General features: G+C 38.2%; 1 protein-coding gene across 1 annotated transcript in view; it reads right to left on the minus strand.

Annotated features, from left to right (window-relative positions):
- Window positions 1–2,756: 2,756 nt before the first annotated feature.
- The window catches only part of HELLS (helicase, lymphoid specific), a 40,133-nt gene continuing 17,234 nt past the window's right edge, over window positions 2,757–25,655 (minus strand). The window contains exons 12-22 of the mRNA XM_087701955.1: window positions 24,986–25,082; window positions 23,881–24,042; window positions 21,206–21,351; window positions 20,400–20,538; window positions 17,471–17,554; window positions 16,965–17,084; window positions 14,690–14,806; window positions 11,791–11,950; window positions 8,891–8,987; window positions 8,458–8,534; window positions 2,757–3,246 (exon numbers count right to left, since the gene is read on the minus strand). Of these exons, the coding sequence (XP_087558081.1) occupies window positions 3,164–3,246; window positions 8,458–8,534; window positions 8,891–8,987; window positions 11,791–11,950; window positions 14,690–14,806; window positions 16,965–17,084; window positions 17,471–17,554; window positions 20,400–20,538; window positions 21,206–21,351; window positions 23,881–24,042; window positions 24,986–25,082 (1,282 nt within the window). The 3' untranslated portion in view covers window positions 2,757–3,163. The remainder of the gene's footprint in view (window positions 3,247–8,457; window positions 8,535–8,890; window positions 8,988–11,790; window positions 11,951–14,689; window positions 14,807–16,964; window positions 17,085–17,470; window positions 17,555–20,399; window positions 20,539–21,205; window positions 21,352–23,880; window positions 24,043–24,985; window positions 25,083–25,655) is intronic.

The following is a 25,655-nucleotide window of genomic DNA, read 5'->3' on the forward strand; positions in this document are numbered from 1 at the left end:
CTGGACTCTGGACTTTAGTCTGGAGAGTGGAGACTAGATGTAAGTCGAGTGACATTAGGCGAGTGTCAAATGACAAGCAGTAGGCGGGACACTCCAGCACAGTCAATGGAAGAGGTAAGGCAGAGTCTCAAATGGTTGCCATTCTAGTTACCACATCACCTCTGCCTTTATTCAGGGATTCTAAATTCATTTTTCTCAGCTCTTAATCACCATAGTAATTAGAGGAAAACAGAATTTTTTTAGCAAGTGCATGGTGCAACTACATTTATTTGACTGGAATTGGCATAACTTATTGCAAATCTATTTTGAGAATAGTTGTTAAAAATATATCACCATCTCAAAATTATAAACTTAATTGAACACCTTTAGCAAGTCACTTCTTCACATGGCATTTTTTCCACTGGCTGATAGCTTAACTCTCTGATGACAAGCCTATGGCACGTATGCCAGAGGTGGCATGCAGAGCCCTATTGGCTGGCATGCATGCTGTCATCCCAGGTCAGATCTCATTTCTTTCGTGAGCTTCTGTTTCCCTGCAAACAACGAACAGCAGCTCACGAAAGAAAAAAGATCTTACCTCTTGCCACGCTGCCATTGTTGGGATGCCCTACCTTCCGCCACCCAACTTGTCTTCAGGTCTCTGCTGCACATGCACTTGCGCACATTTGTACATGTTAGTGCATGCATGCATTCACGTGTGCACATCTTTCAGTTTGGGCATGTGTGCACACACCGGTTTGGGCACTTGGTGTCTAAAAAATTCGCCATTGCTGGCTTAGCTTATATAGTTCCTCTTGATGCCTAGCCTGAGCTTTCTTCTATCTAGTTTCTACCCACAGGTTTGGATCCTGCCTACTGGGCAATAGCTGTATCGCACTATTGGCTCATGTTTAAGCTTTGATTGATAAGGACATCAGATCTCTCTCTCCTGTACTACTGCTTCACCAAATCTGTCTCTGTGTCTTTAATTTTTCTACTCAGGTGTAGAAAATTATATTTCTCTGTTAAACTGTACCTCCCAGATTTCTATCATCTATAAACCCTCAATTACCTCATCAAAGTAATAGGATTCATGACACTCCATTTAAATACTTCTCAAGACCCATTAATAACATTTGGAGTGTGGTTATTCAGGCTGTTGTGAGAATGATATTATCTAGCCCTTATTCTACTATTTTATTAAGGACATCATCAGATGCTCAAAGGCTTTACCGAGGCCAAGATTCATTATGTCTACAACATTGATCTATAAAATTAGCAATGCTATCAGAGATAGTTAATCTGCCATTTAGAGAAATACATTAATAAATTTCTTCCTCTGTGCTTAATTGCAGGAAATTGTTACAAGTTTCCAAAATCTTCATTTCATTTTCTATGCGCACTTTTTTCACTTTCCTCTTCAATATTATTTATTTCCTGATTCTCTTCCTGATTTTAGATGATGATCAAGATATGACCTCAGGCTCTTAAGTTTCAAGGTTGTGGTGATATGATTGTTGTAGCTGTTCTTTGTAGTATTATCTATCCCCATATCAGTGGTGGGTTCCAGATCCCGTTGCAATTGGTACGTTGCAACAGGGCCCGCCGTCCATATGAATGCACGCAGTGCGCGTACAAACAATGCACAAATGCATACTTACCATCTACGATGCTCCAGCTGCTCGGTGGAGCGTTGTACAGGTGCCGTATGTTGTGCGTGTAAGCCCCAAAGAGCTCAAATACAGGTAAGGACGGCGGGCAGGCCCTCCGGAGCACTGTACCGGAACCCAGTGTTCCCGGCAGGCACCAGTACGCCCGTACCGGGGCATACCAGTTGTAACCCACCACTGCTCCATATGTATCAGTTGGAAGGGGACTTGATAAGTCTTGGAAATTCTTCTAACTTGCCCTGATCTTACTCCTGGCAATCAGCACATTTCACTAGCTGATAGATACGACCAACATACTGTTTTTCCCCAAAAACAAGACAGGGTCTTATTTTCTTTTAACCCACCGAAATAAGCACTTGGCCTTATTTTTGGGGAGGTCTTATTATTTTTGAGCTGCAGGAATGGCAAGTGTGGTCACCTCATGGCTGCTGCAGTGTGGCAATATTTTTGGAGCTTGTTGATTAGAAAGGTCGGCAGTTTGAATCCCTAGCGCCGTGTAACAGAATGAGATCCCGTTAGTAGTCCCAACTTCTGCCAACCTAGCAGTTTGAAAGCACATAAAAAAATGTAATTAGAAAAATAGGAACCCCCCTTTGGTGGGAAGGTAACAGCGTTCCGTGTGCCTTGGCATTTAATCATACTGGCCACATGACCATGGAGATGTCTTCTGACAACGCTGGCTCTTCGGCTTTGTAACGGAGATGAGCTCCTCTCCCTAGAGTCAGGTAGAGACTAGTACATATGTGTGAGGGGAATTTTTAACTTTACCTATTTTAGTTGTTCTAATCTTTTAACTAATTTGAAAATGTAAACACTTTCATGAATCCAAATAGAAGTTTGAATATTCTGCTCCTTTCAATTAATTTCCTGGTTCTTTTAACTCTGGCAAAATGTATACAAAAATAAACTCTTCTTCTAGATGACCTGAATGTCAAACTATTGTCAACAAAGTTTAATAAAGATGTCCAAACAGAATATTAAAAAGAAACAAAAACAGTATTAGTTGATGACAGTAAAATAGCTAAAGGAGTCAGATAAATATGATGTATTGCAACTCTTATACAATAGGTAAATAATACTTGCCAGGAGCAGGAATTAAACAAAACATTTCAAGTAAAACAGCATTTATTTGTAATGACAACACAAACTGAAGTAATCAAGGGTTGTAAACAAATCCTCTGAACGTCTTCTGTTCATAAAACATACTAAAAGCGAAGGGTAAACACTAGAAGTCAAATTTCTTCAGCAAAAATTCTGCAGTAAAGTGTACAGATTACTCAGTTATCAGCTACTTAAGACAAAAATAGAATCTAAAAATTTCTCCGGTATCAACAAGCAGCTCCAAAATTTACTTTCCATATACAAAAACTTAGCAACTTACCTCTTCAGAGTTTTTGACAATAATGCTTTTTGAAACAGATACCAACAATAAGGTAACTGTTTTAAAGAGTATCCAGGTTCAGATTACAAAGGGATAGAAATATTATTTAACTGTCCAAATTCTGAAGTATAATTTACATGCCAAGATCATCGGTGTTCTCTGGCATCACAAACTTGCCCATTTCTTCTTTCAGTTTCTCAGAGGTTTTCATCTGATCTGGAAGAAATGAAGCACAGGGCTCAGAGGACCACAGACAAACATCTAAACAAAATTGGCCTCCTTAAATGTCTGAAAATTCCATCATTTTTCATGTGGAATTTAAACTCCATTATTTTGAGATCATTATTTAATAGATCTTTTGAAATTGGGTCTATTACTTTCAGGAATAGAGATAAAACTGCTTCTTTTCACATTTGAATGCACATTTATTGCTATAGGGAAAAAGTCATCTGAAGAAAAACTCATCTCATAGCCATTTATTAAAATGACATGCAATGTTTTACCGTTTCAAGATTTGACCCTTATTAAAGATGCTTACATTTTTGGAACATAATGTAGGAAGATTTGGAAACAATTTAATGCCTAGAGATGTCCAATTCAATGCAGAGGATATTAAGCCCCAGGCAACTGAGAGTCTCCAAATGCTGGTGTGTTCCCCCCCCCTCCCAATTTTATCTCACTCACTCGGAGGAAGCAGGAATTTCCTTTCCTTACAGCAAAGAATGTGTGGCAAGTATGTCTGGAATGGAAAATTCATCCAGAGCTGGTCATGCACTTTGATGCTCTGCAGCCAAATCAATATTATGCCAGGTTATGTGGATATAGTAAGCTTTCCATTTAAGATATATTGGTTTGTTTATACAGAATTTCTTTCTGCAATGTATAAACTCCACCTGCCATTTGATACATGGTGTACAAAATCTCATTTTTGAAGCAGACCACCTGCTTTAAAGGGTATTCCTGTGCCCCGATTAGTCCATTAAGTGTAATCGAGCTCTATATGGCTATTTTAGTGTGTAAATGGAGACGCAATTGACAGGTACAGGTAAAGAGAATCAGAAGGAAAGGTCTGTCTGACCACAGCATCAGTAATATATCCCTTAGAACAGGGGTCAGTGACCCGCGGCTCTAGAGCTGCATGTGGCTCTTTCATCCTTCTGCTGTGGCTCCCTGTTGCTCAAAATATGTGTCACAACCGCCAATGTGCAATGCCTGCTGGCACGTAATTTATTGGGCTTTTTAACCCCGGTAGGCCAACCATGGTTAAATCCAAGAAAAGAAAAGTTTCAGAAGAAAACAGAATGTTTCATTCAACTACATATACTAGTTTTGTGGCCGTTCAGGAAATAGTCAAGCAGGATTACATGAACAGCAATTTAACTGAAGTCTAATCTTAGGTATCTCACCTGTGTGGTACTTACACATTTAAGGCAATTTTGATGCATGCAGTAAGGTGGAGAATTGAGACTTGAGTGGAAAATTTTTATTTAGAAAACCTGATATTTGCTGGTGAGGATGAAACAGTGGGTTTGCAAGGATTTAGAAAAAGACCAGTATAATTACTAGAGCCCAGCGAGGGATTGTTAGAAATAGACTCTGCCAAACAAATTTTACTCTTACTACAAGGCGATTAATATATCAAGAGAAGGCAATGGACACAACTGACCTAAATATTAACTAAGACATTGGATAAAATTGGCTACAGCCACCACCTTGTTAAAATGGAATGGTAGTAACTTTGGTCTTACTACCAAATACCATATTTTTCAGAGTATAAGACGCTCTGAAGTGTAAGGCACATCAGCTTTTGGGGAGGAAAACAAGAATTTTTTTTTTGCCTCTGCCTCCCAGCTATTTGCCTCCTTGCAGCAAACAGCAAGTTTCAGTTTCAGTACAGCCTGATTAGCAAAAACAGCTGATTGTTGGGCCTCCTGACCATCAGCTGTTTCAGGCTGCAGGGATTGCCATAGCCTATTGCCGCCGCCCCACACTCCACTTTGGGTCTCCGCATACCATTTTCAGCCTCTGTGTGCCGCATTTTCTACCCATTCTGGGTGATGGGGATTGGAATGGGTGGAAAATGGGGCGCACAGAGGCAAAAAAATGGGATGCGGAAGCCAAAAATGGGGCATGCGGAGGCGGCAATAGGCAATCACTGCTGCCTGAATTAACTGATGGCCGGGAGAACAGCCAACAACCAGCTGCTTGTGCTAATCAGGCTGTGCTGAAGCTGAAACAGGCTGCTTGCTGTAAGGAGGCAAATTGCTGCGAGCAGAAGCTGGCGGGTGGGCAGAACTACATTCAGTGAATAAGATGCACACAAATTTTCAACCTCCTTTGAGGGGGGCCCTGCAAAAATATGCCTTATACTCCGCAAAATACAGTAGATTGATTCATACTTGGTTATACATGTGCTCTATGCATGCGCCTTCAGGGATCAATTTCTACATGGAGAGAGGAGCGCAACAGGGTACTTCAGGATTTTGTTCCGAGTCCAGCGCTCTTCAACATTTTTTATAAATGGTTTTGATGAGGGGATAGATAGGGTGTTCATCAAATCTATGGAGGACACAAGTCTGGGCAATTGCTAACATCTTAAAAGGCAGATTGGAGTTTGGGAGAGCCCTGCTTTAAAAGCACACTTGAGTGGTTTACAGTGTCAGCATATTGCCCTCAAAAATCTGGGTCCTCATAGCCGGTCAAGTTCAAATTTCTGGATGTGTACAGAGTTAGTCTACAATGCTATATTCTAACCACCACCACAGCTTCTATATAGCAATAGCAGTAAGACTTATATACCGCTTTGCAGTGCTTTACAGCCCCCTCTAAGCAGTTTACAGAGTCATCATATGGCCCCCAACAATCTGGGTCCTCATTTTATAGACCTCAGAAGGCTGGAAGGCTGAGTTAACCTTGAACCAGTGAGAATCAAACTGCTGGCAGCCAGCAGTCAGCAAAAGTAGCTGTAGTACTTCATGCCAGAGTCCATGGCTCAGTGGTGATATAAACAGTGTGATGATAACTACTCTATATTGCACTGGGCAGACCAACCAGCTTTGGTTGATTGCCAGAGTATAAGAAGAATGCCGAGGAACTGGAAAGAGTGCACAGGAGAGTAACAAAATTGTGAAGGACTGGAAGATTAGAACTATGAATAGTTAAAAAAACTGGGTGTGGTCTGCCTAAAGGAGAATGAAGGGAGACCTGATACAGGTATTCAAGATACTTGAAGGGCTTTTCCCACAAAGAGGGTTTGTGTTACAGTGTCCACAATTTAAAGTTTATTCATAGGGAATGGAGCTGAAGCTGTGTAAAATTAATGTAATATAAAACTATGCCTCTTTTAATCAACCCAAATGCCAGCTTTATGGAAAATGACTCCTTTAGACTTCACAAATTCTATTACCAGATCTTTAGGATGGGCAGATTTTTTAAAAATTAATAATTAAAAAAATATTAGACAATGGTTGCTTAATACATACAGGGAGAGCAATACTTGGTGGAGATAGGCCCAAGGCAAGGGGTTGGACTAGAAGACTTACAAGGTCCCTTCCAACTCTGCTATGGTTCTGGGCCCAAAACAGAATCTATTACATGATTCCCTCCATGTAAATGTAGTTCCATTCAGGACTACGCACTGGTTGTGGTTGGTCAGCCAATTTACATCTATTTGTGATGGTAGTGTCCATCTTTAACAAGAAGTATCTGTGGTCTACTTGTCAAAGGTCTAACTTGAGTCCAAGTATCCTATTACCACAGAGTTTCTCTGGTCCACTAATTTAGTCACTTTATCAAAGAAGGATATAAGGCGTGTTTGGCATAGTTTGTTTTTAACAAACATTCTGACTTCTAATAACCTTGTTCATTTCTAGGGGCTCACAAATCTTATCTTTTACAGGATTTCCCCAGGTATTGAGGTCAAGCTTACATTACATGGAATGTAAAGGATGTATGCTTGTGTTTTTATTTTTATAATTTTAATGTACACTGAAGACGGCATTTAATTTTGTTGTACCATGTGCAATGACAATAAAGTAAATTAAACTAAACTAAGCTCATTAGCTAAGCTAATAAGTGATGGGTAATCTTTTCCGGACTGAGTGCCCAAAATGTGTGTGCGTGCGCCCGAACCCCCAAAATGCAATGTGCGACACACACACCCTACACGGCATGCGGTCCCCCACCCTTCACACATGTGCGGCAGACCTGATGACCAGCTGGCTGGCAAGAGGCATGTGCACATGCACAGTTGAGGTGAACTAGGGCGATGGCCCATGTACCCTGAGAGGGCGCTGTGTGCCACTTGTGGCACACGTGCCAAAGGTTCGCCATCATGGGCCTATAACTTCAATGGATCCATTTCCCCGTTTTTATACACTGAAACCACATCAGCTCTTTTCCAGTCTTCTGGTAGCTCTCCTGCCCATAGGAGCTTTGAAAGATTATAACCAGTGGCTCCAAGATTACATCTTCCACCTCCTTCAATACCCTGGGACGCAAACCATCTGTTCCAGGTGATTTGTACTCGTTCAGGGTGGATAGGTATTCTGCTTACTATTTCCTTGTCTGTCTTGATTTGTATACCTGTTCTATTTCCTTCAAGGCTGCTCTTGTTAAGTTGGGCATTTTTTTTTTCATTTTGTATAAAAAGATGCAAAAAGGGATTAAACAGTTTTGCTTTCTCCCTGCTACCGGGCACCTTCTTGCTATCTGCTTCCATTAGGGGTCCTATTATCTCCTTGACTTTCTTCTTGTTCCTTGGGGAGGGGGACTTTTCAATATGGTGTGAGCAGGACACACTCTGGAAGGAAGTCTGTACTGTGTTTACATGTAGTTGCTGCGATATATGTCAGAGAGCTAAATGTGAAATAATAACCTGGAGAGAGCAAGAGGATATTCATAAGCATACTGGTGCTCACCACATCAGTACTACATAGAATAGAATAGAATAACAGAGTTGGAAGGGATCTTGGAGGTCTTCTAGTCCAACCCCCTGCTTATACTGAAAACCCTACACCACTTCAGATAAATGGATATACAACATCTTCTTAAAAACTCCCAGTATTGGAGCATTCACAACTTCTGGAGGCAAATTGTTCCAGTGATTAATTTTTCTAACTGTCAGGAAATTTCTCTTTATTCTAAGTTGCTTCTCTCCTTGATTAGTTTCCACCCATTGCTTCTTGTCCTACTGTCAGGTGCTTTGGAGAATAGCTTGACTCCCTCTTCTTTGTGGCAGCTCCTGAGATTTGGAACACTGTTATCATGTCTCCCCTAATCCTTCTTTTCATTGAACTAGACATACCCAATTCCTGCAACTGTCCTTCATATGTTTTAGCCTCCAGTCCCATATAAGTTGATATTTAAAATGAATTTCTTAAAAGAAAGCAATAAAACAGAAGGCATACTAATATATCCAATACTTACTGATAAGGTCACTTCTGTCCAGCAGTAGCTCTAAATCTTTGTCAGTTATTACTTTTTCTCTTGAACCTTTAATCTCTCTAGAAAAAGGAAGGAGGAAATATTTTTATTAAGTTCCCTTGTATTTAAAAGGGCTTAACTTTTTGGCAATGACTTTAGCTTTCGTCGTAAAAACGCTTTCTTCGTGTATTCATTTGTTCCGTATGGGAAGCCAGGGTGATGTAATGATTAAGGGCTTGGACCAGAAATGGAAAAATTCAGGTTCTGGTCTATCCTCAGCCATGGAAACTTTCTGGTCGGGCTGGTTACTCTGCTTTAACTCAACCCAGCCCACCTCACCTTACAGGGTGGATGTTGTGGGATAACAGGACTAAGCGCTATGTATGAACTAAAAAAACAGAAAAATTAAATAAACCAGGAAGCAAGCAGATCATACCTGTCATAATCCCTGGATTGCATCAATTCTATTAACTCTTTGGGATCTAAGCAGCTCTTTGACTGGTTTATTCCAAATTTACCGCCTTTGAACTGATCTTAAAGGGAAACAAGAAAAAATACCTTACAATAATACAATACAATACAATAGGAGAGTTGGAAGGGACCTTGGAGGTCTTCTAGTCCAACCCTTTGTCTAGGCAGGAAACACTATACCCTTTCAGACAAATGGCTATCCAACATCTTCTTAAAGACTTCCACTGTTGGGGCATTCACAACTTCTGGAGGCAAGCTGTTCCACTGATTAATTGTTCTAACTGTCAGGAAATTTCTCCTCAGTTCTAAGTTGCTTCTCTCCTTGATTAGTTTCCACCCATTGCTTCTTGTTCTACCCTCAGGTCCCTTGGAGAATAGTTTGACTCCCTCTTTTTGTGGCAACTCCTGAGATATTGGAACACTGCTATCATGTCTCTCCTAGTCCTTCTTTTCATTAAACTAGACATAGCCAGTTCCAGCAACCATTCTTCATATGTTTTAGTCTCCACCCTAACCCTAATCCTAACCATCTTTGTTGCTCTTCTCTGCACTCTTTCTAAAGTCTCCACATCTTTTTTACATTGTGGCAACCAAAACTGAATGCAGTATTCCAAGTGTGGCCTTACCAAGGCATTATAAAGTGGTATTAACACTTCACGTGATATTGATTCTATCCCTGTTTATGCAGCCTAGAATTGTGTTGGTTTTTTTGGTAGCTGCTGCACACTGTTGGCTCATATTTAAATAGTTGTCCACTAGGGCTCCAAGATCCCTCTCACAGTTACTACTATTGAGCAAGATACCACCTATACTGTACCTGTGCATTTTATTTTTCTTGCCTAAATGTAGAACCTTACTCTTTTCACCATTGAATTTAATTTTATTATTCACCTTTATTGAACAGCACTGTGATTTTTAAAATTAAATATACGGTATAAACTGACAGTCATTTTTTAAATTCTAAAATAGAAGGATGATAGAAGTATAGTTATAGGAAATTAATACAAACACAAAAATTTTCCAAAAGGAGCTCCTTGATATTATAAATGTATATCAGATTATTTGATATTGTTCCTGGATCTCCCAAGCCAAGAAAAATTAGTTTTTTGTAATCATAAACATGGATGCCAAAAATGGAAATTAGCCTCCTGCACATTCAGACTGTTAATATCCACTTTTCTGTAACCCCTCTAAGGTTTCAGTCATGGTGTCAGTAAAATGTTTGAAAGAGTTGCCAGAAGTAACAATGTATCTTGTTTTAAACTTGGTCAAATAAATCAACTTGATATTCCTTCCTTTTACTTCTAACAGTCTTAATTTTTAGTTCAATCTAATAATCAGATTTGAGGATTTGATTTCTCTTAATTTCTTAATTAATCTCTTAATTTCTTCTTTGTCCCATTGCACTTAATTCTTTAAAATTTTTGTTAAGTGTCTTGGTAAACCCAGCAGGAAAAAATTATATAGGTCACTCTCTTTTGGTTTATCTTTTGTAACATATCTTTTGGACATAACATATCCATAGAAGTTAGCATCATTATTGACATTGTTGATACTGTAGCTACTTTTTTCTGATTCTGTTTTTCAAAAGTCTTCTTATATATTTTCATCATTAGAACATTTTAAAGTTTTATAAATCTTTCCTCCACCTATAAATGTTAGTCTCCTCTAGTGTGCACTTTTGAAATTATGAATTGAATGTCTTTTAAAATTCTATGTTGTAGTGAGCAAAATAGCTTATCCCATCGTTTCTTGGATTTCAAACCTGTAGAAAATAACTGTCCTGCAATCTTCTTGTGAAGAGCAGTCATCCAGAACACACACCAACAATTTCCTGCCCTTTCCTTATCCAGAGAAGTTTGAAGGAACCAGACTACTCTCTAGTTCCTTGGTCTTTGCTGCAATTAGCAGAATTCAGAGGTATTGAATTTTTTGAGTTTTTACGCAACTACATTTAGCATCTGAGCTGCAAACTAGTCTAAACCTGACAACTCTAGTAAAAATCATCCATGCTTTGATTACATCATGAATATACTTATAAACTACTAGTTCTTAGGCTACCCTTTGAAGAATACATTCTGGCTTCAATTGGTTCAAAATGTAGCAACGTAATATTTAATTAATTAACTATATTAACAGTTTAGCCAGTTTAGCCATGATGCCATTCATTCTACAGAAACAATATAAACTGTTGCTTTTGATTTTTAAAGCTTGAGATGACACAGTCTAGCTGCCTAAAAATGTATGTCTCATTATGAGCATATGGTCATTAATAGCAATAGCACTTAGACATATGCAGCTTTACAGCTCTTTCTAAGCAGTTTACAGAGTCCACATATTGCCTCCAATAATTTGGGTCCTCATTGGACCAACCTCAGAAGGATGAGTCAACCTTGACTTGGTGGGATATGAACTACCAAATTGCAGGCAGCAGAAGTAGCCTGCAGTACTGCACTCTAACCACTTCACCACAGAGGCTCTTTAAAATACGCAGGAAATGCCTCTCTGTAGCTGTCTGAGCTTCTGGGATATAGAAGGCCCTTATCAAGGATACTGGAGAATATGTTCTCCTAGTTTGTTCCCAAGCTGTAAAAAATTCTCCATAGGACTAGAATTAGAACCCAGGGTCCTATTTGTTTGAAAAATGTTAGTAAGGGCGTTCAGCAATGATTTATATTTTATATTTTGTGTTCTTTTCGACATATTGTCCTTGTAGTTTGTGTCCTGTTGGCTGTGCCAATAAAGAAACAAATAGCTTTTAAATAGACTATTAAAAGCATAATAATGTCAACAAGCAAAATCTCAAAGCTAGTGGTCCAACAAAAATTGTGAACATGATTTCAAAGAATTGTAGTAATTACTAACTTTTGTGGATAATGAGTTTCTCTAATTTCCTTTTGGCAGCAGCCCTCTCCACAATCTTCTGGTCAATTGTATTTGCGGTTACAAAACGATATACAACCACCGGCTTTGTCTGGCCAATTCTGTGACATCGGTCTTGTGCTTGAAGGTCAGACTGAGGGTTCTACGAAGAGAAAATATATGAATTTCATATTGAATGGCACATGAACATCAGATTTATCTTTTCATCTCCATGTAAAAAATTCTTCTTAGGAAAAAAAACTTCTGACTTGTTAACCATTTGGGGAAAGGAGAGATGGGGACAACAAATTTCAGACTTATATCTTCAACAGTGTAATAATAACACATACCACACATCAAGGGAAGGGCAGCCGTGCTTGTTAAGAAGAAAATGCAGCTACTTTAAAGCATTTCTAATAGGCGCTAAATGCATGCCTCCACATGCTTCAAATCACATGTCAGCCATTGAATCTGAATCCTTATATAGCCTTTATTAAGATTTCTGAATACCATTTTATACGCTTCTTGATCTTTAAAGCATGTCAAGAAAGATTTAGTATTTTCTGGTCTATTCTCAAATGCAACATTTTTAAGTGCTAGGTGGCCCCAAGAAATCTTCCAGAGGTATTTTTATTGGGTATTCTACCAGAGAAATATAGTAAAGAAGATTCATATTTGATTGTACAGATACTAACAGCACCTAGCATTGCATTTGCACAAAATTTGAAAGCAGATAAAATCCCATCAGAATAGGAGGTAATAAAGATATTAGACTGCAGAAATGGACAGGTTGACATTGAGAATAAAGGACAAAAAGGAATCAGTGTACTACAGGACATGGGGGTGATTTTACGATTGGCTTGAAAAAAGATATACATAGAAAGAGAAAGGAAGAAAACATGAAATAAACATCTCAGATAACACATTATCAAATTAAGAGGAGGGAAAATAAGAAAATATTAAAATGTAAATATTCAAGCGGAACAATGACATAAATGGAGCTAATATTAGAAATAAAATGTAAACAGAGAAAATTATTTGTATGAAAAGATAAAGTAGGGATTGCTGAAACGCCACCCCGATAATCCATCAAAGAAGGTAAATGAGCAAGGGCAACAACGGAAAGGAGGGGGGATGAGGAGGGAAAAGAAGAAAGGGTAAAGCAGAGAAAGGAATGGTGGGGAATTAAGAGTAGAAGAGAGGGTAAGAAAGAGGAGAAGGGAGGAGGAGAGGAGAAAGAGAGGGGAAGAAGAAAGAAGGTTGTTGCAAAATGAGATGGAGGCATGGGGTGGCAAGAAAGTGACCCAAAGTGGTGTGTGTTTGTGTGTAAAAGTGAGTATAGAGACTATGATTAATAGACAAATATTAAATAACAATTATAAGAATGTGTATCTATGAATGAATTTGAACGGGAAATTTAAAAAAAAAAAAAAAAAAAGAAACCTTCCATTCTAAGCTGAAAGAGATCACAAGAGTTTAAAAGTATTTACATATCTACATTTTTATTTAATTCCAAGGATCTCCTATGTTTGGTTAGAGATGTTAAAGGTGCTTTGGGGCCTCCTAGCTCAACATTATTCATGCTTAATTATTGTTATTGTGACAAGCACAAGTTTTTCCTGTTCTTACATGTGCTTAAAAACATTCTTGGAGAAATTACAGAAAGGAATCTGGCATTTTCGGTATTTAAATCTTCTCCTTTGGCACCAAGCATGGATTCTGTTGGCTGTTAAATTGCAGAAAGTGGAACACGAGTACCGTTAGGGAAGGGATAGAACAAACTTCCATATGAAATTTTACAACTATGATAATGCCGTGAACTGAATTTTTGACACTGTACCTATAGCTATAGATTCTCCCATACTAAGTGGCAACAGAAGAACTGAATTGTGTTAATTTTGTTATTCCTAATTATTTTGTCTGTTTTTGAAGTGTATTAAACTGAGACCTTTAATTAAGAGAATAAGAAAAAATGTAATATTCTCCAGTTAAATTTTGAATTTGAGAGACCAAGTCTTGTTAGAAACATTACATTGCATCTATTGTTGATAGAATTTGGCATGCTTAAGGAAAAAGCTACCGAACTCTAAATAGCATATCACTACTGGTAGTTCTTGACTTACGACCACAACTGAACCCCTAAATTCTGTTGCTAAGTGAAAGAGTTAACTGAGTTTTGCCCCATTTTATAACTTTTCTTACAAAAGATGTTAAGTGAATCACTGCAGTTATTAAGTTCATAACATGGTTATTAAGTCAATGGCTTCCACATTGACTTTGCTTGTCAGAAGGTCGCAAAAAGTGATTATACATGACCCCTGAACATTGCAACTATCATAAATGAGGGTCAGTTGCCAAGCATCTCAATTTTGAACATGGGACCATAAGGATGCTGAAATGATCATGTGAAAAAATTTGATAAGTCACTTTTTCTGTGCTGTTGTAACTTCGAAGCCACTAAATGAACTGTAGTAAGCTGAGGACTACCTCTACTTACATTTAATAATAACTATATAGCTATATTTTTCTATTTATGTGTGTGTGCGTGTGTGTTTGCAAGTCAATGTTGACTCCTGGTAACTGCCTGGACTGGTCCCTGAAATTTTCTTGGCTAGGTTTTCTGACCTGCATTGTCAATGCCTTTTTTCAAGAATGACTTGCCAGCTTACTAGGTTACCCAGCTGGCTTTGTGCCTAAGGCAGGATTCCCAAACTCTAGCTGGTGCATTAACTACTACACCAAACTGGCTCTCACTAATTTAATTCACATTTATTCTAAGACTGTACCAGATTTCATAGGCAGGGCTTAAATTCCAAGTGGATTCTAAAACTGTACTCTATGGATGGAGTTGAATATATACTCCGTTGGGATCAGGATTTCTGTCATAATGCACAGTACTTACCCAGTCACTGTCATAAATGATGACTGTATCTGCTGCAGTCAGATTAATGCCGAGACCTCCAGCTCTTGTGCTCACCAGAAATATAAAAACTTCAGGGTCTGCATTAAAATTCCTCATCTATAAAAGGTAGAACATTGCCAAGTAACATAAAATAGGAAAATCAGCATGCTTGTGTCCTTAAAGGTAATAAACTGAAAAAAAAATCTCTAGTCATCTTTTTGCTTCAACTACAAAAAATTATAGGAAGAATTGTATTTTGACATGCTCCTAGATTTCACAATGTTTTTGGGGTTGAGATTAAGAACATGTTAAAAACAGTGGAAAATTTAGTAATTTTAAAAAATTCCCAATAAATTGTTTGAAAACTAAAAAAAAAAAAAAAAAAAAAAGAACCATCACAGGATACATTTTAAAAATCAAAACAAATGAATGAAAATTTATCAAATAAAAAAGGGATGCAATCCAAAACTAATTTGAAATTATGCTCTTACACCTGCAATTATTCATGATAACAAATTTTGAACTAAGCATAGCTGAGGAATTCTGGGAGCTGAGCTCCGGAGTTTAAAATTGCCTAGGTTGAAAAACACTGATCTAAATACTTTTCAATGTATTTTTCATCAAAAAAAGTATGTTTCAAGACAACCCATTAATCCACATTAATTTCCACACCATAATCCACACTAATTTCCAGCAATTCTATAGTAATAGACAGGGTGGATAAAAGTAGATTATTAAAAATAATCCAGATTTTTTAAAATCAGATTTAAATCAGATTTTTGAAAATCAAATTTATTTTAATAAAATACTTTTGGAGTAAAAATCTATCTAAAGATAGTTTTCTATTTAAGATACATTAATAATTTGGTTTATTCATCATGGAAATGGAGCTATTTATATAGCATGAGGTTGTAATATTCTGCAATATTTACATTTTTGGTAGACTCATTCAATGAATCCAAGCTCTGCAAGCTAAATAGGAAATCTTCATTTTGTTTGCAAATAATAAGATTAAAGATTCTAACTACCAAGAATGAGCCCTTACAGTTAAGAGCACCTGTCATTTCAGATCCATCATGGCAGCGCCTGTTAGCGGGCATCCACTCACCTGCTGCCTGCCACATCCATCACCTTGCTGTGTCACCAGCCTTCCCATTAAAGTGAATGGGACTGTTGGTGAGTCAACAGCGGGTCAGAGGAGAAGCTGCTGCAGGACAGAGACGACAGCTGCTCTTTAAACATTAGGATTTAAATCAAGTTGATTTAAATCAAGCCTTTTTACTAGAGATTTAAACCATGATTTACCATATTTTTCGGAGTATAAGACGCACCTTTTTTCCTCAAGAGGCTGAAAATAAGGCTTATAGGCATGCAATTTTTTTTGACAAAAAACGGGTCCATTTTTGCGAAAGACGAGCTGTTTTTTTGCTCATTTTTGCCCCCCAACCCACCCTGGACACTCTGCAAGGCTATTCATTCCTTTTTTTAAAAAAAATGGCCCGTTTTCATGAAAAACGGGCCATTTTTCGGATGTTTGCAGAGTGCAAAACCTTTTTTTTCTCCTTTTGGCAAGCTCTTTAACTGATTGATGAGAATTAGATTGATCAAGTGCTGTGCCAGCAGAAACAAAGTCTTAGGTGCTGCAGATTGTCAGTGATTTCCTTCTCCAGCACATGGATAAATGCACCTGGAAACATCTACCTACCTACCTACCTACTTTCTCTCTCCCTACATACTGTATTTCTCTCTCTCTCCCTACCTACCTACCCTCTCTCTTCCTATCTACTGTATTTCTCTCCCTCTCTCTCTATTTCTCTCTCTCCATCTACCAACCTACGTACTCTCTCTCCCTACCTATCTACTGTATTTCTCTATCTCTTTCTATTTCTCTCTCTATCCCTCTACCTATTTACCTACCTACACACTCTCTCCCTCCCTCCCTACTGTATTTCTCTCTTTCTCTTTCTCTCTCACTCTATCCCTCTATCTACCTACCCACTTTTTAAAAAAAATTGCCTCTTCAAAACCTTGGTGCATCTTAAACTCAGAAAAATACAGTAAATCGTGATTTAAATAAAATCTACCCTGGTAATATACAACATTATCATGTCAAGAACATCTCTTCAAAATAGAGCAACAGGACTGCAGTCTTCCCAATGATTTTTTGCAGAGGTTAAGTTGAAGCCAAGTGGCTTACTCCCACAGCTTGTTTTCTTAATAGATCTTAGAAAAATTAAACAAATCGGGTGAATGTTTCTGAGAAAAAGTCACCTACATTTTCTTCTCTGTCTATATAAGACATGCTTCCATCCAGTCGACTAAACTGGTAATCTCTCAGATAGCAGTAGTCCATTAAAATATCCAACATTTGGGTCATTTGTGAAAACAGCACCACCTAAATTGAGGAAATATTCCTTAGTTAATTTATCTCAAGAGGCATGAATTTTTTTAACTAAATTCAAAAGTAATTTATTTATCATTAAATTTATATTGCCACCTATTTGCCCATGGTGACTCAAGGCGGCTTACAGAATATAAAAAACCACATCTAAAAACAGTAAAAATAATTAAAAAATCAAATAAATTAATGTAATAAAAACATCCCCCACCTCAGCGACAGCTGATCACACGAGCCATTTAATAGGCTCTGTCCTGCTCTGGGTTCCCCAGGCCCGCAGGCAGAACCAAGTCTTCAGTGCCTTACGGAAGAATATTAGAGTGGGGGTCATTCTAATCTCCAAGGGAATGATGCTCCAAAGAACATCAATTCAAAAGTAATACCTTGTGTCCTCTCTTTTTTAGTTCTGGTAACATGCGATCCAAGAGTAATGTTTTTCCAGAATTCTTCACTAGATCCTCATCCACCTTCATATGAGAGGGGAAACAACAACAAAAAGCTACATTATGAATATAATATACATAGTGCTTTTAACATGCTGCTTTTCCTGGCCTTTTGAAAGGAATATTTGTAAATATGGTCTCATTTCCTTTATCATCAGAAAATAGCAAAAAAGACAATCTAAGATTCCAGGAAAAGTTTCCTTAGCTTGATGAAAGTTTTGCAGAATTTAAAAGCAGAGTGGATCTATGGAAATCTACAAAGCTGGATGGAACCAACGGAGGAGCTGGGAAATGTCAGTTGGTCTTACCTGAACTGCATGTCTCGAAGGATGGCGTGGGAGCAATCACAGCTGGGTATTGGGTTAGAGTGCATTACTACAGGCTAGTTCTGCCGATTGCCGGCTGCCTGCAATTTGGCAGTTCAAATCCCACCAGGCTCAAGGTTATCTTAGCCTTCCATCTTTCTGAGGGTAAAATGAGGACTCAGATTGTTGGGGGCAACAGGTTGACTCTGTAAGTCCGCTTAGAGGGCTGTAAAGCACTATGAAGCGGTATATAAGTCTAAGTGCTATTGCTATTTTAATCTTGTATTTTATATTTTAAATTTTATGTCATACAATATGCCTCATTTTAATTGTGATGTTTCTGACACGAATAAACAGATTCCAGAGATTCTAATTCTGGCAAGTATATCTTTTTGGTTAATAAACAGAATACCTGATAACTGAAATAACAGCTGTTAACAGAATTGATGTGGTCTACAGATATAAAATGTCCCGAATATTTCTAAATATTTATAATTGCCTATTTACTGATGAATGGGATTGCTTTTATAAATGAAAACTTTCTTAAGTATAGGAAAATCCTTCACTTGGAATTAAGAAAATTGGATGACCTTGAAGGCAAGATTATATTTTTTTGATCAGTATAATTATGGAAGTAAAAGTGTAGACAGGAGGTATCCTTGACTGTTCCATGCTGCATGTGAACCAAGTATCACTAAGTATTCAATTCTAACATATCTTTTTTTTCAGCATAATTTCTCTTGTTGCATCCAACAACACATACTCATGCAAAATATTTTACAATTCAAGGCAATTTACTTCATCATATTCTTTCAATCAATCCCAAACCTTTTCCTTCATTACTCAAAACCACTATCCAAAAATCTTTTTTACCCAATGTAGATAAAACTCTTTGTCAATTTACATATCTATGTTGTGATCTGGTAATGGGTTCGTAGACTGTTATCGAAGAAAAAACACTTATACTCAATTTTGGATATTTCACCCAGATCTGGGAAGCACTGCTCTAAATAAACAAATGTCCAATAAGATTTATCTTCTAGTTTCTGCATGACCTGGAGAACAGAAATCTAGTTTGCATATCCTCAAGTCTAGTGAAAAGCTGCTCTGCTCTTTCCCAATTTTGCTGTTTCCCACCTCTTTCAATCAAAATTCTGCCAATCATCTTTCCAGATGCACTTAACACCTTGGAGGTTTTCAATATCTGTCTGTGCAATACAGGGGAGCAATGGTGACTTTCTAATCTTATACTGCATCTACAGTCACAAACACAATCTACATATATAAAAGCCAAGTACCACTCACTCACCACAAAATCTCTAGAACCGTAAAACCTACAAACTTGAAATTTGGCAACTATGTTCTTCTTGGCTTCTAGGTGCTCGCTAAAAAGGATTTTTTGAAATGACCATCAGATCATTAGTATTTCTTATACAATAATTAACACACTCTGATACTAAGGAGTTCTACTCCCCCTCTCCACTTGAAAAGAACTCTGTTCCAACTAGTTGCCTCACATTTTGTTACCTCAGTTCAAATTGGCAGAAGTTCCACTCCTTCACTCAGGAGTGGTCTGAGGCTCCTTACAGTAGTAAATGTCAGTACCTCACCAAAATGTCTACTCCTTCCACCTATGGAACTGCTTCCGAACTCAAGGCAGTGGGACCAATATTCTCTTATGTGTTTCAATCTCCGACCATCACTGAGTCAACAGATTGAACCGGATTTCTCCTGCATTGCCCGATCACATAGTTTCGTCACGAAGCTAGTATCCATATACACGTTAAATAAGGCACATAGCTCCCCCAGAATCAAACCGGTGTAACATTTCTCCAACTACACTACCTACACTTGCAGCTTACCATTTTGTAACTTTCTCACAGTTTTTATCAATGCTCATTAGACATAAACAATTATTGTATTAGCCTCGGTTCCACTTTTTAACACATCACTGCTACTCGTGTAATCTAGAATCTTTCCCTTTTTCTCTACACATATTATCTTTCTCTAACCTTATTTTTGCAGTATTGTTACTTGTATTTTCCCCTCACCCAAACCTTTTTCCACTTCATCATTCTGATAACCATTATTTATACTTTCCTTTTAGCACAATTGCACATATCTCTGTTGTGTAATTATTTCCACTTTGTTCCATGCAGCTTCCGCACATTTCCTTGTATTCATTATTTGCCCATATTAATCATGATTTTTTTTTCACGTGGGGCTTAATATTTTCTCTTCCTGAAGTCATTGTACTTTCTCGTTTTTAATTATTATTTTTTGCTTCTTTCCTTTCCCACATTCACATTCCCAGAGAATGATCTCTCCCATTTACAACCTCTCTTCAATCCTTACTAATAATGCTTTTATTTTTATATTCCTTCCTTTGCCTTCTGCATGCATAAACAGGATTATGCGTAAGTACTTCTACTTCTACTTCTTTTGGCCGGCCAACAGCTTAACAATTGACTAAAGCTGTACACTATTTTTCAACAACACTGTCAAAATAGATCTAAACTAGACCCACAGCTTTATGTCTACTCGAAGAAAGAGTAAAGGTTTACCTTAAATTGCTGTGTGACAGAGTCCAGGGGATATTCAATAAGATATGGATGGTTGCAACACTTCCTCAGCAGCATCATAATGTTCTGCAACTTAAGGTTGATTTCTGAATCCAAAGGCATATCCACTGCAATTACTGGCCTTGCAAATGAAAGCAATTTGAAGTAAAGCTACAAGTAAAATCTATTAAAGATGTCAGTACAGTACTTCCCTTCAAGAGCTATTTCATCCAATTATTCTGCTTCAGTGCTGATTAATCTACAGCAGGTGTCAAACTCAAGGCCCGGGAGCCAGATCCAGCCCGCAAGGTGCTTAGATCTGGCTCATGGAAACAGTGAAGGGCTGGCCTGCAGTGCCTGTCAGAAAAAATGAGGACTGTGTGCAGCCCCCGTGAGCTGTTTTCACTGGCAGAGGGTTGCAGGAGGCCATTCAAGCCGAAAATGGAGCTTGCAAGGGCCACGCACAGCCCTGACCTGAATTTTTGCTGGCAGAAAGTTGGCGGAGGCCATCCCAGCTGAAAACAGAGCTCAGGAGCCCGTTTTTGTGGACAGAACAATCAGGCTACCACCGGCACCTCCTAACAAAAGTCATGTTGTCATACTGGCCATGCCCACCATGCCCCCCTGAGGTCAAACACAACCCTGATGCGGCTCTCAATGAAATTGAGTTTGACACCCCTGATTTATAGCTACCTAGAACATTAATACAATTAAGAATTACATTTAGGTTTATTATGAATTTATTTCTCCATGTTATTTGGCTGCTAAAACATTTTGCAAATAATCCAAACAAACTGTAGGTTAAATACCTCTCTTTTTCAGCTTCTTCTTGTGTTTTAGTGAATAGTTCTTCCAGCGCATCAGGAAATTCATTTTCTCTGAGCTCACGATAATTAACTATTTTCCGACTGCGCCGCTTTGGCCGGCCTGTAGAAGTCAGCTCCACAACTTCTTCCTATTAAATGGAAGAACTCATTTATAGAAGTGTGTTCCCTGAGCAATGATCAGTCCATTTATACCTACGGGTCATTCACCCGGACTGCTACATTTTCCTTTGTACTCTTCAGTGGATGCCATCTCTGCTTGTTTATTCCTCACAATTCAGCTGAGTGACAGAGCAGTGAAAATTAGGGTGTGAAAATAAATAAGTGACCACTCAGATACTAGTTCTTGTTTAATGTGTTTCTGGGATTCACTTTCATGAAAAAGAGAAAAACTAAAAACTGTGAAGGGGAAGAGTTGGAAATAACTAAAACATGGTCTACCATAGAATAATCCACGCTATTGGAATGCCCAGTGCTCATCATTGAAAATATTGTATATACCAGATTGTTATCCTGTAAGACTCTGGAACAGAAACATATATGGGAAAGGATGACTTTGTTTCCATTAGAAACAAACTTCTACAGCTTGTAATTATAACAAAACAGTGGAGACAACCTACACAAAGATAGAAATTCAAGTCTGGATATCCTGTTTTTCCAATATTTCCAAATATTTATCCAAGATAAATATTTACTGTCCCAAAGATGTCTGAGTTTTGCAAAGAGACTGCCAGTTTACCTATATTTTTGAAGTAGAGTTTCTTAAGGGGCAGGGGGATCAGTTGGGGGGAAGAACACTTATTCCCAAGAGATTGCTTCTTCTATAACAGTAATGATGAACCTTTTCGGCACAGTGCCGATAAGGGGGCGCATGCAGGTGGCAACGAGTGCTGAAAAGGGAGCACTTCACATGTGTGCACTCATCTGGGCCACAACCAGGAAGATGAGTTGCCCAGGGGGCATGTGCATGTTGGAAAGTGTACTTCAGGGTACTGACGCACACTGATCAGATCGCTGGCATGCATGCTCACGCTGGAAAATGAACCATCTCTTCCGGTTTGCAGCACTGACACGTGGTCACAATGGCCAGCTGATCAGCATGTGCGCTAGAAACCCGGAGGAATGAGCGATGCCAAATATGCCAGGTGACATGACTCTGTGTGCCACTTCATGCATGTGTGCCATACAGCTCTATAATAATAAATACAATGGCCATATCAGCAGTGGCTTCAAAGACTTGGGCATTAAGACTGAAACCAAAACAATAAGTACTAAGACATATATGTTCTGACAGGGGAATATAAATTTGCAAAAAGTACAAAAAAAAAGCTATTCCACTCATAGGAAAAGAATACCAGAGACCAAAGAGTCTCTGAAGCTTTCTCAGTCTGACAAAATATTCTTCCCTCAACTAAGACTGTAGTATCTTCAGACTGAATGTTCACAGGATGCATCAACCCCTTCTCTTATTACTTGTAATCCAAAAACTAGGCTTAAACATGTGTGCAGAATTGTGATTAATGATCAAGACCTGTTATCCATCATTCCAGAGATCCCAAAATAGTTATTCTGAATTACAGGAAAACAAATTCTGAATATTAAGAATAAAGTTCTACCACTAAGACTCATTAGACACTCTCATAAATTACTGAGAGAAGTGATGGCTTTCTTGCCCTAGATGTGTTCAGAGGAAATCTGGAAAGTCACCTTTTAATCTGGAATTTTATATTGAGATTAACTTTAGTGGTTCAAATTAAAGTTGTACAAATCTATGGTGATCCAAATTGTTTATTAGTGGGCAACTGTATTGATGGAAAAATTGGTACCTGGCTTCATCACCCTATTATAATCTGTGGAATAATGACTGGAAAAGGTTGAAGCTATTTGTTAATTGACGTGTATTTGAGATGAAATGATAGACTAAGAAAGATTAATTGGACATTTCCTTATGAGGAAAAGTGGTCAGAGAACCAAGAATAACTTCAGAGAGATTTGAGGAGAGAAGCAGTTCGAATCCGCACAGCCGTGTAATGGAGTGTGCTCCCGTTACTTGCCCCAGCTTCTGTCAACCTAGCAGTTCGAAAGCAAGTAAAATATGCAAGTAGAAAAATAGGGATCACTTTGGTGGGAAGGTAACAGTGGTCTGTGTGCTTTCGGCGTTTAATCATGCCATGACAATAGAGACGCCTTTGGACAGCGCTGGCTCTTCGGCTTTGAAACAGATGAGCATCGCCCCTAGAGCCAGAAGCGACTAGCACACATGGGCGGGGGAACTTTTACCTTTGAAGCTAAGTTAAATGCAAATCTCATGCGATGAGGAGGCCCCCCCCCCTTGAATGCCAGAAGGTGACAGAGCCGAAAAGAGCATCTCCTGCAAAATTTAAAAGCTAGATAGGTTCGTAACAGGAGAACCAGTTCTTAATCATGATCTGAGCCATTTACAGCTTTAAAAGTCAATAGCACTTTAAATAGCACAATATTTAGATAGATCTTTCACTAATGGAATCAGATAACCTCTGTACTTTGCATCATTACCAGGTTACTTTTGAGCAAACTGCAATTTGAAGAAGATGATGATTCTATCTTTACCCAAATAGAAGACAATGCCCAAAATATAGTTGCTTAGGGCCATTCCTAAGGCAAAATACTGAACCAAATACCTGGTTGTTTCCCAAAAGCTTTTGAATGGTCTTGTTTACAATGGCACTGTAGAAAATTTCTTGTTTTTTAACAAGAGGTGCATAGACCACAACTTCACGCTTGGGAGGAACTTCTACAGCTACATCTGATTTCAGTCTTCTCAATAGGAAAGGAGTCAAAATCTAGAGTAAAAAAAAAATCAAAATACATTTCTATCCATTTATGATTAGAAGCTTGCTTATTTCAAAAGAAAGCATTGTAATTCCAAGATTGCATGATGTGAGGTTTTTTGTACGTAATTTCTTTCAGTGGCATTTTTGACAGAAAATTCAGCCTTGGCAAAACCTCTTGTGCTTGATTTTTTTTTTTTGTATAAACAGAAGACAAGATAAAAAGTTTCACTTTCATCAAAGCTAAATATTTCCATATAATAACCACTTCCTACTGTAGCTAACACAAAACAGAAGCAATCACAATCTTTGTGACTGGTGAAACAAATGACTCCATTATCTATACCAGTGTTGGCTAACCTTTTTTGTTGTTGCATGCCAAAAGCATGCGCACAACAGTGTGCCGCCACGCCCAGTTTTGGGCCTAGTAGGCCTTTCCTGCACAAAAAAGGGCAGTGGGGGGGCGATGCATACCCCACCCCCATAAACATCTCCCGCATGCACAAAAATCAGCTGATTGGCAGGAACCACACACGTGGTGGAGCTGAGCTCGGACGACAGCTCACGTGCCTGCAGAGGGGGCTCTGCATGCCACAAGTTTGCTATCACGGATCTATACTTACCAACCCATCTACCCTCTCATACCTCAACTATGCTTACACCATAGAAAGCTTCCATTGCCCTAGGCAAAGACTAAATCCTGAATGTCCAAGTACTGAGTATAAGAACAAAGTTATGAGGAAAAAAAAACCCTGAATTTCTCAGCAAATATATCTTCACTGTGAGGAATTCACAATAGGAAAGTAAGGGTGTCCGCAGATATATGTTAACAGTGGTATTTGCAAGTATATTCATGTGTGTACATATAGTTATCAATAGTATGGTTCAATAATAATAAAGAAATGTGGCAATCTGGAACAAGAAAAAAAACATATTTTAAGCAATGAAAACAGACCTGGTGCAACATGTGCAAAATATTCTGTTCTCTTTCCTTAGCAACAATATCTTCAGCAATTTCAGAAATACTGGTAATATCAAACCAGGATTCAAAACTAGAAAAAAAAATCAAGAAAAAATGAATTAAGAAGTGAGGAGCTACAATTTAGTTCAGTGCTGGGGAAAAAATAAAGTTTTGCAATGTGCACTGATTATCCAAAATGCGCTTTTTCTTATTCATATTTTTTTGCCTTTCAAGAAAGGGGACAAGAAACACAGAGTATGAAACTTTGTCCAATGACTGCAATGAAACTCTACTTATCATGTCTCCCCCCCCCCATTCTTCATGCATTTGAATTTTATATTTATTTTCACATGCATCTTCAGCTATAAAATCTAGAAGTATAATCTCAAAGAGTGCAACAAAATTCTAGACACTGGGGGATTTAGTTGGCAGATGGAAATAGCACACAACTCCGAGGCCAATTTCTGCGAGTCCAAATTGATGTACTGTTAATGAATTTGTTGGCAAGGATGCTTGATCACAAAGTAATGTTTGAAAATACAAGGAAACTTGAGAAATCTTGCTTTTATAAGCAAAACAAACAAAGAAAAACCCTAACATCCTAAGGTGTTACAGAAAATAAGCCTTGTCATTTCATAGAAAAGTAACATAAAAAGAAAGGAGG

This window comes from Thamnophis sirtalis, unplaced genomic scaffold (assembly GCF_051295495.1).
Source record: "Thamnophis sirtalis isolate CommonGarterSnake01/CBP01778 unplaced genomic scaffold, rThaSir2_p1.2 scaffold_15, whole genome shotgun sequence".
Taxonomy (NCBI): Eukaryota; Metazoa; Chordata; class Lepidosauria; order Squamata; family Natricidae; genus Thamnophis; species Thamnophis sirtalis.